Source organism: Ambystoma mexicanum, chromosome 11 (genome assembly GCF_040938575.1).
Source record: "Ambystoma mexicanum isolate Mex_15411 chromosome 11, UKY_AmexF1_1, whole genome shotgun sequence".
In the NCBI taxonomy this organism is placed as follows: Eukaryota; Metazoa; Chordata; class Amphibia; order Caudata; family Ambystomatidae; genus Ambystoma; species Ambystoma mexicanum.
In genome coordinates, this window is record NC_090934.1 from 176,766,334 (window position 1) to 176,782,783 (window position 16,450).

At 46.7% G+C, this 16,450-nt stretch overlaps 1 protein-coding gene across 2 annotated transcripts in view; it reads left to right on the plus strand.

The window, feature by feature from the left end:
- KDM1A (lysine demethylase 1A) overlaps positions 1 to 16,450 on the plus strand; it is a 1,518,024-nt gene that overhangs the window by 579,162 nt on the left and 922,412 nt on the right. For both annotated transcript variants that reach the window (XM_069622738.1, XM_069622739.1), the window contains exon 9: positions 2,557 to 2,705. In XM_069622738.1, coding sequence (XP_069478839.1) covers positions 2,557 to 2,705 — 149 coding nt within the window. The remainder of the gene's footprint in view (positions 1 to 2,556; positions 2,706 to 16,450) is intronic.

The window sequence follows — 16,450 nt, forward strand, 5'->3', positions numbered from 1 at the left end:
TTGACCCCACACCTGACACAACTATTTAATACATTTAAGGGAAAAGGTTGTATCAGGTCAACGATGGAGGCCAAAATCACACTGATCCACAAAACGTGGAAGTACCCGGAGGACTGCACGTCCTACAGGCCTATTGCCCTCATCAATATGGGCGCCAACATTTACACCAAGATGGTGGCGAAGCGCCTAGAGGGACGACACCTGTCACTGATCCACCAGGACATTCCAGGGTGTGTCCTGGGCAGGCAGACAGACAATACTAGCCTGTTAACACATGTAGTTGAAAAAACGCAGAGAACGGCAATGCAAGCGGTCCTGTTGGCCCTTGACGCAGCGAAGGCGTTTAGGGTCATGGAGAGAATGGGACTGGGGGAAGACTTCATCAAAATGGTCCAAGCCAATTACAAAAACACCTCAACGCGCTTGAGCGTGAACGACTCAATGTCACGCTCAATAATATTGGGATGGGTGACCAAGCAGGGATGCCCACTCTCCCCCTGCTATATGCGATCTGCCAGCAACCCCTTATCCAGGCGATACGCAAGGCGGAGGAAATTCGGGGAATCCCATTTGGCGGTATACAACATAAGGTGGCAGCATTTGCCAACAACATGCTCCTGTCATTAACCAGTCCAGGGAAGTCGATATAGAGGCCTTCATGGAACTTCTAACAAGATTTGGGGAGGTCTCGGCCCTACAGATTAGCCTGACGAAATCAGAACTACTAAACCTAACATTGAGCAACGAAGTGGCGGCGGGACTAAAAGTGAGGTCCCCATTCAAGTGGAGCATAGGGGGGCCTAGGGGTCAAAATAACCCCATTCCTGACTGGCTGGTATGCGTCTAATTATCTCCCCAAGATAAATTTCCAGAAGTGGAAGAATCTTAGTCTCCTGGCTGGGGAGGGTAGCAGCGGTTAAAATGGTCACACTACCATGACTACTCTATCTGTTTGAGGCTATCTCATTGGTGGTACCCCCAAGTGTCTTTAGGGAACTAGCAACAATAACGAAAGATTTTGTCTGGGAAGGGAAGAGGCTACGCTTGGTTCGCCATGTACTGACGGTGCCGAAGAGGGAACCCTACCCAACCTTTACATATATTGAGGCAGCACAGCTGAACGTGATTTGAGACTGGTTTGTGGGTATGGATGGGAAACAATGGGTGCAGATAGACAGGGCAGTGGCCCAACACGACCTAGAGGAGGTTCTTTCTCGCACACCACCACAGACCGCAACACCTATACTTAGGCGGAGTAACAAAGGGGCTCATTGACATCTGGGACGGGGCTGTAAAGAAGATGGGGATCACGACCTTCCCCTCCACCCAGATATTTAACAATAAAGAATTCACCCCAGGGATGGAGAAAGGGGCATTTGACCTCTTAGAGAGGGGGCTGCAGAAAGATCAGGGACATGTTCCAGGATCAAAGAGTGAGAACATTCCAGGAATGCAAGCAAGATTTTGGAATAGGGAAAGGGGAAAGACACAGATACTTCCAGATCAGGCATTAGGGGATGAACAGAGGTTAGGGCATCAGCTTCTCACCCGGTTTGAAAGATTACTACTGACAAAAGGGTTAAAGGGGTTGATTTCAGATTTATACAGGCTATTGGCGAACGCCACACCGAGGCAAAACTGGGTTTGTATGACCCGGTGGGACCAAATGCTGGGGAGAGTCTTAGGGAGAAAGGACTGGGAGAGGCTATGGCAGAGAATACCGAAGATGGCAAGGGCGTTACAACTCCAGGAAGCATAGTACGCGTACCTATGCGGCTGCCATTGCACCCCTGCATGCCTACACACCATATACCTGGAAGTACCCAAGGAATGTTGGAGAGGGTGTGGGGAAGAGGGGATGGCAGCACACATTTGGTGGGATTGCCGTAGGATTAAGCCCTTCTGCAGGGAGATGAATCATTCACAGGAGCACGCATTCAGAGAGGGAGCAAGTAAAGACCCCAGGTTAGTCCTGATGGGAGTGCAAGAGATCGCTGTGGAAGGGGAGGTGAGGGGTCGGGAAAAGGCAAAGGTAGTCTTTACGTTGGCTGCTATGGCTCTCATAGCACGATGATGGAAGGGGCCTACGATGCAAACAGAACAAGAATGTCTGAGGAAGATATGGGAGCTAGTGGCTCTGGAATGGGCCACATACGCCATGAATAACAACCTTGCGAAATTCGCCTCAGAATGGGGCGAGGCCCTGACCTTCAGGATGCAAATGTGCCCACAAAGACAAACTTCTAGAACTCCATTGATGATCCTCCACGGGAGGCAGCAAACGAGACAAGGAACTGCCGGCGCTCTGGGGACAGGACTGGGGCCGGGGGCAGGGAGGGAGGCAGGAAGGGAGAGGGGAGGGAGGGGGAGCGAGAGGGAGATTTTTACTATGTTGTAAAACAAAAAAGTTTAAAAAGAAAGGTGTTGCCACTTGTTTCTAGATTGGGTTGCCACGTTATCCATCATGCCTATATATTAGACAATAATCCAGCTGATACTTGAACAAGGATTGCCACCACAAATACATGAGTTTTAACAGTGCTGTTCAACTTGAAGTTTCAGGTTCCAAAAGAGAAAGACGAAATGGTCGAACAAGAGTTCAATCGCTTGCTCGAAGCAACTTCATATCTCAGCCATCAACTGGACTTCAACATTCTTAATAATAAGCCTGTATCCCTTGGCCAAGCTTTGGAGGTTGTTATACAGTAAGTTTTTCTATTCTAGTATATTTGAAAGTTGATCAATTTCATCTGCATAGAACATGCTCAACGTTTCACTTCTATGCACCATACATCTCTTGTGTTCATCACCTAGATTACTTTTCTTAACATGCGAAGATAAGACTGCTGCAGTGCTGGTTGTACCAGGCTATAATTCAAGTTTTTTCTCTGGTTCATATTGGTACCTTAAGGTTTTCTACAGCCATCCTTTCATTCATACCTTGTTGTGATACATGCTGCAAATATCTTGCTTCCAACGGATGAAAAGTTTTGAAGCTCCAGCCTTCTTTCGGTGATCTTCAAAGGGCATCCATCTTTGGGTTTGGCAAATTGCATATGGCATTTTTTTTTTTTTGTGATGCAGTTTATTCAACTTTGCACAATAGAAAACATCTGGCATTTCCATATACACTTCCTTGTAAAACAATGAGTATCACATTAGAAGTTAAAAATGTCCTCTAATTTTCTCCGTAGCAATGTAAGATAAATGATACAAGCGTGGTTATTGCCACTCATAAATTCATTACACAATGATTTCCTGTTGTCATCCACCATACCAGCTGCTCGCCTTGCTTCCACCCTTAGTTTATGCAGAGAACTGCACTCACATAGGAGGTGTCTGACTGTTTCGAGATCATGTGTCCCACATAGTCGACAGTTCCCTATAAGCCCTAGAATACCGATGCCAGGCACTCTCAAGCTCCCCGGCTTTAGCCGTGTTGAATTATAGCTGCAGGTGTTTCTATATTAAGTAGTTACCAACAATTTGATCTACATAGGTAGGTGTTTCCCCTCTGATGGAAATGTACAGCGCAAATTCTTTAGCAGTGTTTTTTGTGTACTGGTTAACCATAGCTTGAGCCAGGTCATGCTTGCTGATATACTCTTCATAGTCTTTTTAAATAGAGGAAGAGGCATATTTAATGTATGCTCCGGTACCCATGTTAACCACTTCTTAGCCAAATTGTAAATTGTTCCTACTTTCCTAGTTTTCATCAAGGTTGCACGTGAGGAAAAGGCATCGGCCATCAGAGCCAATAGTGTCTTTCGGTGCACTGTTAAGTTTCCACAGAGTAGTTAGCACATTATTACCCTATATAATAAGGAGGAGATGTTGAATGCCATGTGGATCATCTCAATCGCTATGCGCCTTGGTAGCCAGTTTTTTTTTAATGGGTGCCTTTCCAGTTTGCCCAGCTCAAATAGCATGGACACCGCCCAGACTTCAGCGTCATAAAGTAACGATGTAATCTTGGATTGATGCAATTGAATCAGTGTACCAATCGAATACCCACACCCTTCTGCGCAAAAGAGCGAAGTCCCCCTAAGGTGGCGTTCATTTTAAGACTGATTTCTTCAAAATGGGTAGAGCTGCTTAGTCTAATGTTCAGGTGCATTCCTAGATATTTATAAGAGTGAACCACATTCAGCGTTTTACCATTAACCTCCCAGGTTCGTGTTTTTCTTTTCCTTCTGCCTGAGTCAAATATCATGATTTTAGTTTTTGTATGTTTATCACCAGGGAGTTTTCCTCTGCATACACCACAAATTTGTTCAGTGTGATTTGTAGACCACCCGGTGTCTGGTCTAAAATTAACAGGCCGTCCTCATATCCCAACCATTGGATTGGTACTGATCCTAACTTTGGAGGGATAGCGGACAAATTCCTCAAGGCCTCCCCCAGGTCTGCCAAATATAGATTAAAGCACATAGGTGCCCAAGTACATCCCTGTTTCGGGCCCTTGGATGTGGATAGCCACGGCGTAGTACTGCCATGCCTATCCAAACTAATGTTGGCCCTAGTTTGACAGAATAGCAGGGTGAGCCTTTTTAATAACGCTTCCCAGTTTACGCCAACACCTGATGCAGTCCACCGCGTTGAATGCGGTGCTAAAATCTGTGAACACCGCATACTCTGGGAGTTTCCTGGTTTCTGCCTGCTGTATTATGGTGGCTAAGGCAAAGATGTTAATGTTCGTACTTGAATTTTTTCGGGAACCAGTTTGATTTAGGGGAATAATATTAGCCTCGTTCGTCCATGCCTCAAGATCTTTCAATAGTGTCTGCTCAAATATTTTTTGCCAGCACATCTAGCATTGCGAGCAGGTGATAATTATTGGGATCCTCATGTCTCCCCTTTTTTAGTATAGGCACAATTATAATGTCCCGCCACGTGCTAGGTATCGCCTGTAACTCCTCTATACATTTGAACAGGTGGTGACAGGTTCAGATTTTACAAGGGGAACTGCATATCTCATCAGGGCCTGGTGCCCTAGTGGACGTGCTGTTCCCAGTCAGCCCCAAGATGATATGATATTCCAGGCCATGCGACCAATTGGCTGCAGGTCCCTTCCACCCTTCATTAGCTGGTAGCTCTCCACCCAGCACCTGAGTGATACGGTCTATCCAGACCTGTTCTGGTACGGCATTAAGTACTTCCCCTCTGTGCTCTTTTGCGTTGACTATATGTCACATTTTTTAAATATCATTTGTTAACGAGGAGTGAACTAGTTCTCTCCATAAATCACATTCTTTCGTGTATTTATGTATTTTTAGCCATTTTAGGTATCTTATTTTAGCAGCTTTGGTCTCTTCATTATGAGAAGCTGAGAAGGTTACCGTTTTTGCAACAGATCGCATTTCTTATGAGAATGTAAATGTATCCTCCCTACACGCTCCCTCCCCTGATATCTGGTTTTAGTTATGGAGCACTTCCGAATTTCCCTCATGGCTTTTTCAAAGAGTCACCAGCACTACGGGATTGTTTTCTTCCACATTATTATAGACAAGTAGGGCATTGTGTTCCACAGGTATTGCCCTGGTTAGAGATTGGCATCCTTCCAGGAAATGTGGTTCAGAGCCGTATTGGTGTTTAATTGACCTGTAGTTCCTCGTCCCCATCAACAGCAAGTCAAGATGTGCAATGATCGGGTAGTGGTCACTCTCCGTACATGGATGGCCACCGATGTAAAGTACAAGTGAGGGCCTATTGGCTAAGAACATAGTCTAAGATCCTACTCTTGCCATTGCCCACCCGTGTAAAGTTGGCTGGATTATCAGATGGCCGCGCTCCATTCAGCATCACAAATCCATACCTTGCTAGCGGGCTGGCCCATTTTAGACCCCAGTGGTGCGTTCTCAGCCTGGATTCTCTGCCTTCTGTCTTCCCTCTACTCTGGGTGTCTCTCTCGGAGTAGATAACATAAAGCGGTATGGGGGTATTAAAGTCACCATAGAGGAGAATGGGCCCCGGCGGTCTTCAGCCCTCCCTTAGGTCGCCCCCTGGGGCCCTTCTCCACTTCTCTAGTTAGGAAATTCCAGCCTTCCACAATTAAAGGGACCGTTAGCCAAGTTTCCTGCTGCATTACAATGCTCAGCCCGTCTAGATGATCGAAAAGACCTTCTGTTAAAAACACATGTGCCCCCTTGAATTCCAGCATAGGCACAACACAGGCTGGCTGCTATAGGGGTTAGGAATCTCGTGCCTCCCTCTTTTCCATTAGTTTGGCCAAACATTTCCAGTGGGACGTGTCACCCTTCACTTCCTGTCTCCCAGTACCTGGCTCAGAGGAATTAACCATTGTTTGGGACAGATGCACAGGCATAGGGAGAGAGGTCATGTGTTTGCGGGCCAGCACCCTTCTCCCTATGGGGGTAAGGGGAGACTCTTCTCCTTCAGACCAGAGCAGTTGGTTAAGATTTCTATATGAGAGCATATTAGTCGCATGACAATCATAACCCAACTTGAAAAATGCTTCTTGTTGTTCCAAGACAAGTGTAAGTGTCTTCAGTATAGAAATGAATATACAAAGTGGTGTACTGTGCTTGCTCACATATGTCCACAATCTTTACATCTCTGCTATTAATAAACCTAAGTGGGATGATTGCATACAGCAAGATCAGAAACCGGGTGTGATTCATGTAGGAGTTTTGAGTCTTATGGAATGGACTTTGGATCATCATGACCTTATAGGACTAAGGGGGAGCAGAGTCAACTTACTTCCCCCTCATTGTTTGGTAACCTGGCTGTGGTTTGGCATGCCTCTGCCTTACTGTTCACGTTAGTAGGTGATTTTAATGCCGCCACACCCCCCACTTTCATGGGTATGGAACTAGATTCATTTGAGGCGATAAGTTGCGGGTTGCCAGTTAGCATGTTTGTGGCAGGGGCTTTATATGTGCTAGTACAGTTTTTCTGTCCTGTCATCACAGTTTTTACCACTGTGGCCGATCTTAGCTTCAAATTTGCTGCTGATGTTTGCCTGTATCTTCGAGCTCATGGCTGTGCAATTTCCTTCTCATCTTCTTCCTCCAAATCAACGAACACAACAAAATTAGTAGACAAGTTACCAGTAGGGGCCGTGTTTTGGTCACCTTCTGCCACTCCCCCTGTTTCCAGTGGTTTGTCCAGAACCGCTTTGGTTTTGGTAGCTTTTCTAGTGCGCCTTTTCTTTGTGGACAAATCCACATACATGGCTGCTTGCTTTTCTACCTTCTTCTTCCTCCTTTGTTACAAGGAGTTAGAATCTGGGGAAGTTGCTGTATCCCTCGTGGGTTGTGTTGCCCCTATATCTTTCCTTAACTGAGTGTGTTAGGGCTTCAGAGATGGTCATCAGGCCCTGGGAAAGTTTATCCATGGTCCTCGTGTGTGAATGAGGTTTTCAGGAGCTCCTTAACCAGATGAGCTATTTTATCTACCCTGTTAAGTAAATTGAGTTTAGTTTCAATGGCCATCGTTTTCAACAGCAATTGTCTCAACAGGGATTCCAGTATGCTGAAGATAGCAGTAGGAAAGTCACTATCGTTCAGTTCTGCGGAGTGGTTTCTCGCATCCTCCAAATTTTGTGCACTCAAATCTGCCTCTGCCTCACTCACTGCCCCAGAAGTGATTGATCTAAACAGTTCAGGGATAGTGTGCAACAAGGAGCTAAAAGGCAGGAGCTGGGTTCTCGACACAGTGGCCTCTGTGATGAATGCTTTTCTTGGGTGCTCATGCCGAGGGAATTAGTATTAAGCAGATCTGGGACCTTGGTTAGCCGTAGAGCCTCATAGGTTTCTGCCTCTTGGGTTTCCATCACCCGTTCGTGAGAATCAAGCAGAGCTGATGAGTGCTGAACAGTTATGTTTGAAGTGGGTGAATTGATGAATGATTCAATTGGTAGTGATGGAGCGGTGTAATTAAAGCTTGCACTACCATCTCGATGGTTTTTGTTCCCAGACAGGGAACAGTACTAATTAAGTCTTTCGTTAAGTCAGTGGCCAAGACAATTAGCAGATCCTTATCCTCCTGTATCAGAGCAAAAAAGTAGTCCGTCATTTTTGAAACCGGTCCATTCTGTATCATCAAGGATTACCATACATTGAGGACATCCTCGTCCTGAATTCAGGTTCTTTTTCTTTGCCACAGTGGGCATTGCTGAGTGGTGCCGCCACTGCAACCATGTTATTGGGTGTTTCCTTCTTTATTGTTCCCTGTACAGGGGTTGTATATAAGTAGGGGCGCAGGTGCCTCTTACGCAAGGCGATACGCTTTACAGTGACTGCTGTAATGGCCATACGGTCCTGGCGCTTCGGCATGATCTGCACAGTTTAATACAGTAGATTAATCGTGTGTAGGGGGAGGCTGCCTCCTTTCAAGGCTAGAGGAGATGTTCCACCCCCAGCAAAGGATAAGGGTAAAGGGGAATGCCCCTGGGCCGTGGCACTTACCCTTTCAGGGGCTGCTGTCAGAGGTCCAACAGACCATACGGGAAGTTTTGTCTTCCTTTACTCCAGGAATAACAAAGTGTAGAGCTCTTCACTCCTCTCTCCTTGACCATCGGACACCAGACACTCTAACACACTCTACCGCGATCCGCTCAGGAAGTGGTAATGTAGGCGTGCATAGGCAGGAGTGGTGAGTGAAATTAAACTGAAAGACAGACTGCTCTGCTTTTCCTCTGCAGCCGTATGCGCTGTGCTGCTCCAGTAAGTAAAACAGCGACATGGCAATTTCCTGCCAGTTGTGTACTGATGGCTGAATGCTTCTTTCAAATTACACATCAGTAAAGGCAAGAACAAGGCCCTGATATGCTGGAAACTACCGACTTAATGCTCAAGCACCAGAATCCCTGTACTGTCTAGTTGGCAGACAGAAATATTTGCTGCTTCAGTTTCCCGTGTTGCTGGGTCCCACCAAACGAAAGTGCACACATGTCAACATTATCTGATGTATGCTCTGGATTAAATGGCTTCCATTTCAGCCTTTTCTGATTTTGCGTTTGTGTGAGCCCACACATGTGGGCATCCTTTATTTTTCCAGAAAGAGCACAGGATGTAGTCTGCTCTGTATTTCAATAGGTTTGAAAATGTAAGTTTGAGAAAATGTTTGTAAGAGACAATGTCCTTACTGTTCCACTGTGCAGCGGCCGTGGTAACTAGTATTGTATACTTGCCTGGCTTTATCAACATTTTCCCCTTATGAGTGTGATTGTGAAGCATTACCAAGGATGCAAAGCCGTAAAGCTGTTTCTCCTGAGAAACCCTTTGGCCCATTAGGCTGGGTGTTCTAGGTACCACGTTATATTTACAGTGTGATTAATGTTAAGCTACTTTGTGCTGAAGCGCATGTCTGATTGGTTACAGTTTTAACTGGCATCTAGTTTAGGGGTAACTGCAGGACTGAGATGGCACTGCAGTGTACCCTTCTAAGATACACTGTTATGTACTTGCACAGTCCTATGGTTACAATGTCTGTAGCCATGTGAGCAAATCGGTGATAGATTGTGCTGCTGGGTGTTCCCCTGGTTGTTGACAGTTAGCCCTGTAGATCAGCATTGCTAAGACAGTGGTGAACATGAACATGAACATGAATATGAATTCCATATACAGTAATTTCCAAGCTTAGGCCTCAGCAGGAAAAACATAGGATCTGCCAATATAACACTGGAATACGAGTGTATGGGGCTTTGACATCAATACACATCCCAGCTCAAAGCCCAGGTGCTATCTTGCCAAGCTTAAACGTCTGGCGCCCCAAGTGCTTGGGAGGCCACCATACATTTGAATGCATGTCCTCCTGCAGTTGGAGGTTCAGATTCTCAGCCCCAGTTCCCTACAATTAGTGGGGGTCTGCTACATTTCTTTGCTCATCTCCAGGGATGTGTCCTTGGAGACCCAAGAGGGAAGAGTTCAAGGACTGACTAATTGAGAAAGCTCCACTTGTGTGCAGTCCTTACCAAGATACTTTTCACTGAGAAATTGAAGCAAGGGTAACTGGACAAATAACCTCATAGGTTTACTGCAACTTAAGCAAAGACAAAGGCAAGAACTATGCAAGTAACATTTGCACAGCGAGGGGCAGGTCTGCCTTCCTGCTGTCAGATTTTCATCTTCATAAATGAGAACATTAGGGTTTTCCTATAACTCGGGGAGGGGGGGAGGGGAGATGAGGTACTATCCAGTAAATACAAGCAGAAACATTATCATTACTTGTCAACCAGATAGTGCAACCTACATTAGTGATATTCTACATACTAAATATACAGTCAGAAATACAATACAATACATGACAAACGCAGTGTAAATGTTTAGTAAAGTGCAGAAAGAATTTTGGATAGCTCAAATAGACAATTGCAAATATGTTGCTCAATCAAATAATCAAGTAGTTAAATAACCAAAAAACCCACGTGGGTCACCAAGTGGGTTACACAGTAGTCTCGTGGAGAAGGAAAGCAGCCAGAGTCTATCCTTTGTGTTCCCCCAAGGAAGAAGGGGAGCCTGGAGGGCAATTGCATGGGGCGGGGGTGAGATAGGGTAATTAGTGCGAGGGGGGGGGGGAGACTAGACCCAGTAGTTGGGGAAGGGTGCCTGGAGCTAGAGGACCGAAGGGCTCTAGCAGGGCGGTATTTAGGGAGAGAAGGTTGGATGTAGTGCGGCCCCAGGCCACAAAGTCTTGTGGATGATGCAGAGGGTCTTGAATTTTGATCCTAGCAGCAACCGAGAGCCAGCGAAGAGATATAGGGCTGGAGAGATGCATCCCTGGGCTTGGGCCAAGGATAAGTCTTGCAGTCCTATTCTGGATTAGTTGAAGAGGGCGGAAAGAGGCAGATTGAGGAAGAGGCTGTTGCTATTGTCCAACCTGGAGAGAACCAGAGCTCTAGATACATTGAATTTCTGGGGGAATGTGAGGAAAGGGAGAATGCCTCTGAGGAGGTGAAGCTGAAAGTGAGCCTTTTTGGCATGGTCAGCAATATGAGGTCTTGAGGAGAGAGCGGAGTCGAAGAGGACACCCAATTTTTTGCCTCACAAGAGTGTGAGGGAAGGACGGCCATAGTGTATGGGTGAAGGAAAGCCGGGAATTCTGACGAGAAGGATCTCTGTCTTGCTGGCATTAAGACAGAACATTCACTGTACACTGAATAGCAGACAGACTTTCGGAAATCGGAGAGAAAGTACAGGAGGGAATCTTAAAGGAGAGCGCAGTGTCATCCGCGTAACACTGGAAGTGAGGGCAGAAAGTGGAGATCAGATGGGCAAGAGTAGCAAGGTAGATATTAAAAAGCCACAGCGAGATCAGAGGCCTGAGGGATGACGCAAGTAGAGGTTGAGGTAAGAGCAAAGGGCCCAATTGAACCTGAGAGGGGCCATATGAAAGGAAAGTGGTCAGCCACGCCAGTGCCCGGTCCGTAGTGGCCAAAGTATTAGTCGGTTTAAAAGGGTAGCATGATTGACAGTGACCTGGCCAGAGGCCAGATCAAGGAGGATGGAAACAGAATAATTGGAATCGATATTTGAGAAAGTCTTCGGGATGCACGTTCAGACCACCGCGCCTCCTAGATGATTTGGATTGCAAAAATATATTCAACTATGGAATTGAGCACGGGACGGTGGGGGGGTGTGTAATGGTTGGGGATAATTGGCAGGAGTAGGAAATCATAAAGGGGGGGGGGAGTAATCAGTAGTGTTGCAATTGAATTGTCTAGGATATAGTGTGTGTGTGTGTGTATATATATATTTCTGAGGCTTGTGGAATCTGCTTAGATCACATGCTGTTCATAGGCCGACATCTAGTGGAAGCTGCAGAGTTTTACAGTTTGTTTTCTGAAACTCGAAAATGGGCGTCAAACTAGGGTGTGCCAGTAATATTATCCGTAGTGTGACGTCCGCTGTACCCATGATCCCTCACGCGTGTAGGGCCCTCAGATTGTTTTTTCCGCCATAATTGTCGGAAGCATATCGCGGAATTCCCTTGGCTTTAGCCAATTTTTATTACAAAATCTCCCCGTTTCTCCCACACTACGCCGAAGATCGACGTTGGTGATTTGAGATAGAGGAAATCAGCCATCGAGACTACACGTGTCATGATGCCTACCTCCAAGGAGCCAGGTCCGACCCAGCAACCCCAGAGGCAGGCATCATTCCCCCCAGGGAAGTGCCAGCGGGCCCAAGCTGGGGCCCTTTGGACACAGTCCTGGCGCCTTAGGCGCCAGGCTCATGTTGGACCCCTGTCCTGGCGCCTTAGGCGCCAGCCTTATAAAGCTAGACATGTGTTCAAGTGTTTTAATGTGCACTTACCTGATGCAGACCATGCTGCTACATCCAGGCCCTCTTGAGGCCTGAATGGAACCACTTTACCTGTGGGACTACTTTCCACCAGGGTGTGGTCGGAGAAGGATACATACCTGATCGGTGGAAGGATACATGCCTGGAACTTCTTGCAAAGCTATTTAAACCACGCCCGATCAGCAACTCACGCTTCGCGTTGTTCTGCTCCTCGCAGCTGGACGCTCAACGTGTCAGCTCCTGCATCTGGACTTCAGCCACGCCTGTCAGCATCCTGGGTCGCCTGCAAAGAGAGATAAGAGAGAATTGGCGAGAAAGAAGACCTTACCAGCTAAAGCTGCATCACGGAGACATCGCACCGACGATCCTGAAAGGGAAGACATCATTTTAAAAGCATTTTGCTTCGATCGCTGCAGCGCTGCATTTCACTCACCTTTCCTGGGCGCCTCCATCTTCAGCAGCGATCATCCGGATCCGCACCCACTTCTCAGAGCCTAGAGAGAAAAAGACAAGACAAGGTGAGAGAAGGAAGGGAATAGGAAAGGCTCAGTTTCCTTCTAAAACTTACCTGTTGGGTCATGCCCATTTTATTTCGGGTCCTGCCGCTTCCTGGCATTCCGGACCCCGGCCCCTATGGGGAACAAAGACATTGAATGAGCGAATGCAAAGACATTACCTGAACGCTCATCCAGAACTTACCTGTCATTTACTGGAACTGCACGTTTCACTTCGGGTCGGCGCCATATCTCCGGCATTCCGAATCCTGGCCCCTAAGGGGAAAAAGACATAAGCATTAGCGCTTGCTGCAATAAGACCATGAACATTATTATTAAGCTTGAACTTTTGAACTTGCAACAGAACTCTTACAGCGCCTCACCTGAATAGTCAAGCTTATTTTGAACTCCCATCAAACCTCAATCCAGTGAAGTAACTGGGTTTCAACGCGCCCCTGCATCAGAAGCAGGATGGAGAACTCATCCTTCCAGACCCTAAGGTGAGACTTCACGGGGAATCGTGGAAGGGTATCGTGGAGGGTTGGAAGGGAGTGGGAGGCTTGAGCATTATTCCGTCAGTAGGTAATACTCCCTTTCACGCACAGGGGAATATTCCTGCGAGCCAGAAAAGCCAGAGTAGAGGGGACCTTCCTGTCCATCCTCAGAGTCCTGCGCTTCACCATAGAAGAAGCATCAGCACTCGAAGCCAGACCTGCGCCTCCGTGGGAATCAGGTGAGCGTGACAACACGACAGACTTTGGGCCTCGGAAGGCCTCTGTCCTCGGCCCTGTTCAACTAGGGAGAGTGGGGTGGCCATACGCTAGTTTCCTAGATATACCCGCCCGCTGCCAATTAGTGACATATGGAGAGTACTCCCTTTAAATTCTGCCGAAGTGTAACAGGAAGTTTCCCTGGGTAGACAAACACAATACGTGTAACTTGTGTCTCCCACAAGACCATCCTGAGGCTACCTGTAGAGCCTGTAAGCTCTTCAAGCCCAAAACACTCAAGGACCGCTCGACGAAGCACTGGGCCCACTACGCCAGGCAGCTAGGGGCCATGGACGGACGCTGTGGGACCCTTCAGAGATGGCAGCAATGCCGTCTTATCGGACGGTGAGGGCACAAGGGTGACTTCAGACACCCACGTGCTAGCCCCCAACCTCAGAGGACTGACCGGCGGTTCAGTTATGGGGACAACAGCCGGCAGCAAGAGCGCAACACACACCACTTCCACCAAGCACATTAGCCCCAGCCGAGATTCGACACGCATGTTGAGCGATCGACAACAGAAAGCACCTAGAGAGCGGTCCGCTGATTCGATGTCCTCTGGGATAAAAGGGTGCAAAACAACATAAGGCCTCAGAACATCAAGTTCAGAAGGAAATACACAAACACCACAATTCTTTAGAGAAATCCAAGGTCACAGACCCTGTCAATGAGCCAATGATTGTCCCTCCCACTCCTCATGATATGGGCATGGATGAGGAACTACAGCAGGAAAGAATTATTCCCAGTTCCAAGGAATGGAACTCAGAGCATATTGATAGGGTAATGAGGAGAATGTCCTTTTTTGTAGACTTCTACGAAGAGGACCCTAATTATTTATTTCTTTATTTCTTTATTTTTTATTTGGTTTTCTTCAAACCTTTAAAAATATATACCAAATTCATCAAAACATAAACCAAACAACAAAACCACATCTTTTTGGATCTTATTAAATGTTTTTAGTCGCCACACACGACAGTGGGTCGGGGATCAAGCCGTCTTGTCCATCTGATCGGCCGAAGTGGCATGTAAACGATCCTTTACGGCCTGAAGAAAGGAGACCAAAGCATATAGCACAGGTCTATTTGACCCATCAAACAGGGCTTTCCACCAATCGTCCCGGGATAGAAACTGGAAGTTCTTTGTAACTGCACCAAAGATGCTATTTCTTTCCTGCTCTAATCCAGAACATGTCATCGTCAGATGTTTGAGCGTTTCGTTTGAGGTTTTACAGAAGCGACACATGAGGTCCGAGTCGGATGACTGGGACCAAAAATAGTCGCTCCTTAGTCGGCAGGACATAGAGCCTAAACTGCAAGTATAGGGATCTCAACCACTGATCCGGGAAGCAAGACAGGTATGCCGGGATGCGGCCATAAGCTCTCGCTTCTTCCGGGGCTTCTTGCATTGTACTTGAGGTTGCTCTTAAGTTACAGGTGTTGATCCAGTCGGTTCTCGACAACTTCAGTTTGGCGGCATCAGGATTTTCAAGCGGCACTTGTATTGTGATGTCGTGTGAATTAAGAATCTCGTAGCATAACTCGTTCCATTGGTACAAGATTGTGGGAGCTTTCTCGGTCTCTAGTTTCCTAAAGAGACTTAAAAGGTTCCAGGCGACCCTCGCTTGCATAGAGATGTACCCAAGCTCGTATCTTACGCAGGCCGTAGAAGTGCCCTTGGGGAGGTGTAAAACTTTGGACCAAAAGATGTTTTCGAGCGAGTTCCATACTTCGTTCCCGCAGCCAAAGGCATTTTCACCAGCATAGATCAAAGAAGGGACCACCTTTTGCTGAAAAAAGTTTATCGTTGGTTTTAGGGAACATTTTCCAAATTTTTGTTAATTAGGGACCCCTGACATGCCAATTGTCATTTTCTCTTTACTGATTCCGCCCATGGAGCGTCGTTTCTGCTCGCGTTTATTCGCATTCCCAGATAGGTGGTGTTTTGCACACGCCTAATGGGTTCTTTGGCCAGGTACCATTTGAATTTCTGCCTGCTAGTTTTCGAACCTTGCAGTTTTTCAAAGACGATTTCGCATTTCCCCTTGTTAATATTCAGGCCATTATCTTTTAGATATTTTTCCATGGTAAGTTTACGTTGTAGACCTATAGGTGTTGATTCTAGCAAAATGATGTCATCCGCGTAAACTAGATAATCAACGTGTGAACCATGAATTTTGGGTGGGAACGTGTGTAGGCCATTGAAGACGTCTTTGATGTCTGATATAAACAGGTTAAATATACTTGCTGCTAGAGGGCAGCCTTGTTTGATCCCTCTAGAGGTGTCGATAGAAGCTGATAAGGTGCCCTTAAGATCCAATCTGACTCTGATCGAGGTGTTAGTGTGGAGCTCACGAATGGCAGCTAACAGGCTAGGTGGACAGTTCCATTTGTTCATTTTTTCCCATAATAGATCTCTGTTTATACTGTCAAACGCCAGCGATAGGTCTACCAGAGCAAGATAGATCTTAGAGTTGGATCGAAGGGCTTCCATCTTTAATAGGTTTAGCAGAAGAAGATTAACGCAACAGCCCACGCCCTTGACAAAACCTGTCTGTCTCGGATCCACCTGGTTACAATTGGTGGACCACTCCAGAAGTTGTTGTTGGAGGAGGGTGGTGTACACCCTTCCCAGCACATCAAGTAGTGCGATTGGTCTGTAATTCTTAGGGTTTCTGCGGTCCCCTTTTTTGAAGATTGGTATGATCACTGCGGATTTCCATGAGTTGGGGGGTCTTACAGCATTTAGTGATCCTGTTAAACAACACCTCACAAAAGACTGCCCATTCTTCTGGCTGATGCTTGATCGTGAAGTTCGTGAGCCCGTCTGGAGTCATGCACGTTCTTAATGACTCTCAAGATGTCATCGTACTCAAATGCCAGATCCCAGTGTTAGATTTGGAGATTCCCATTCATTAGTGTGTTTG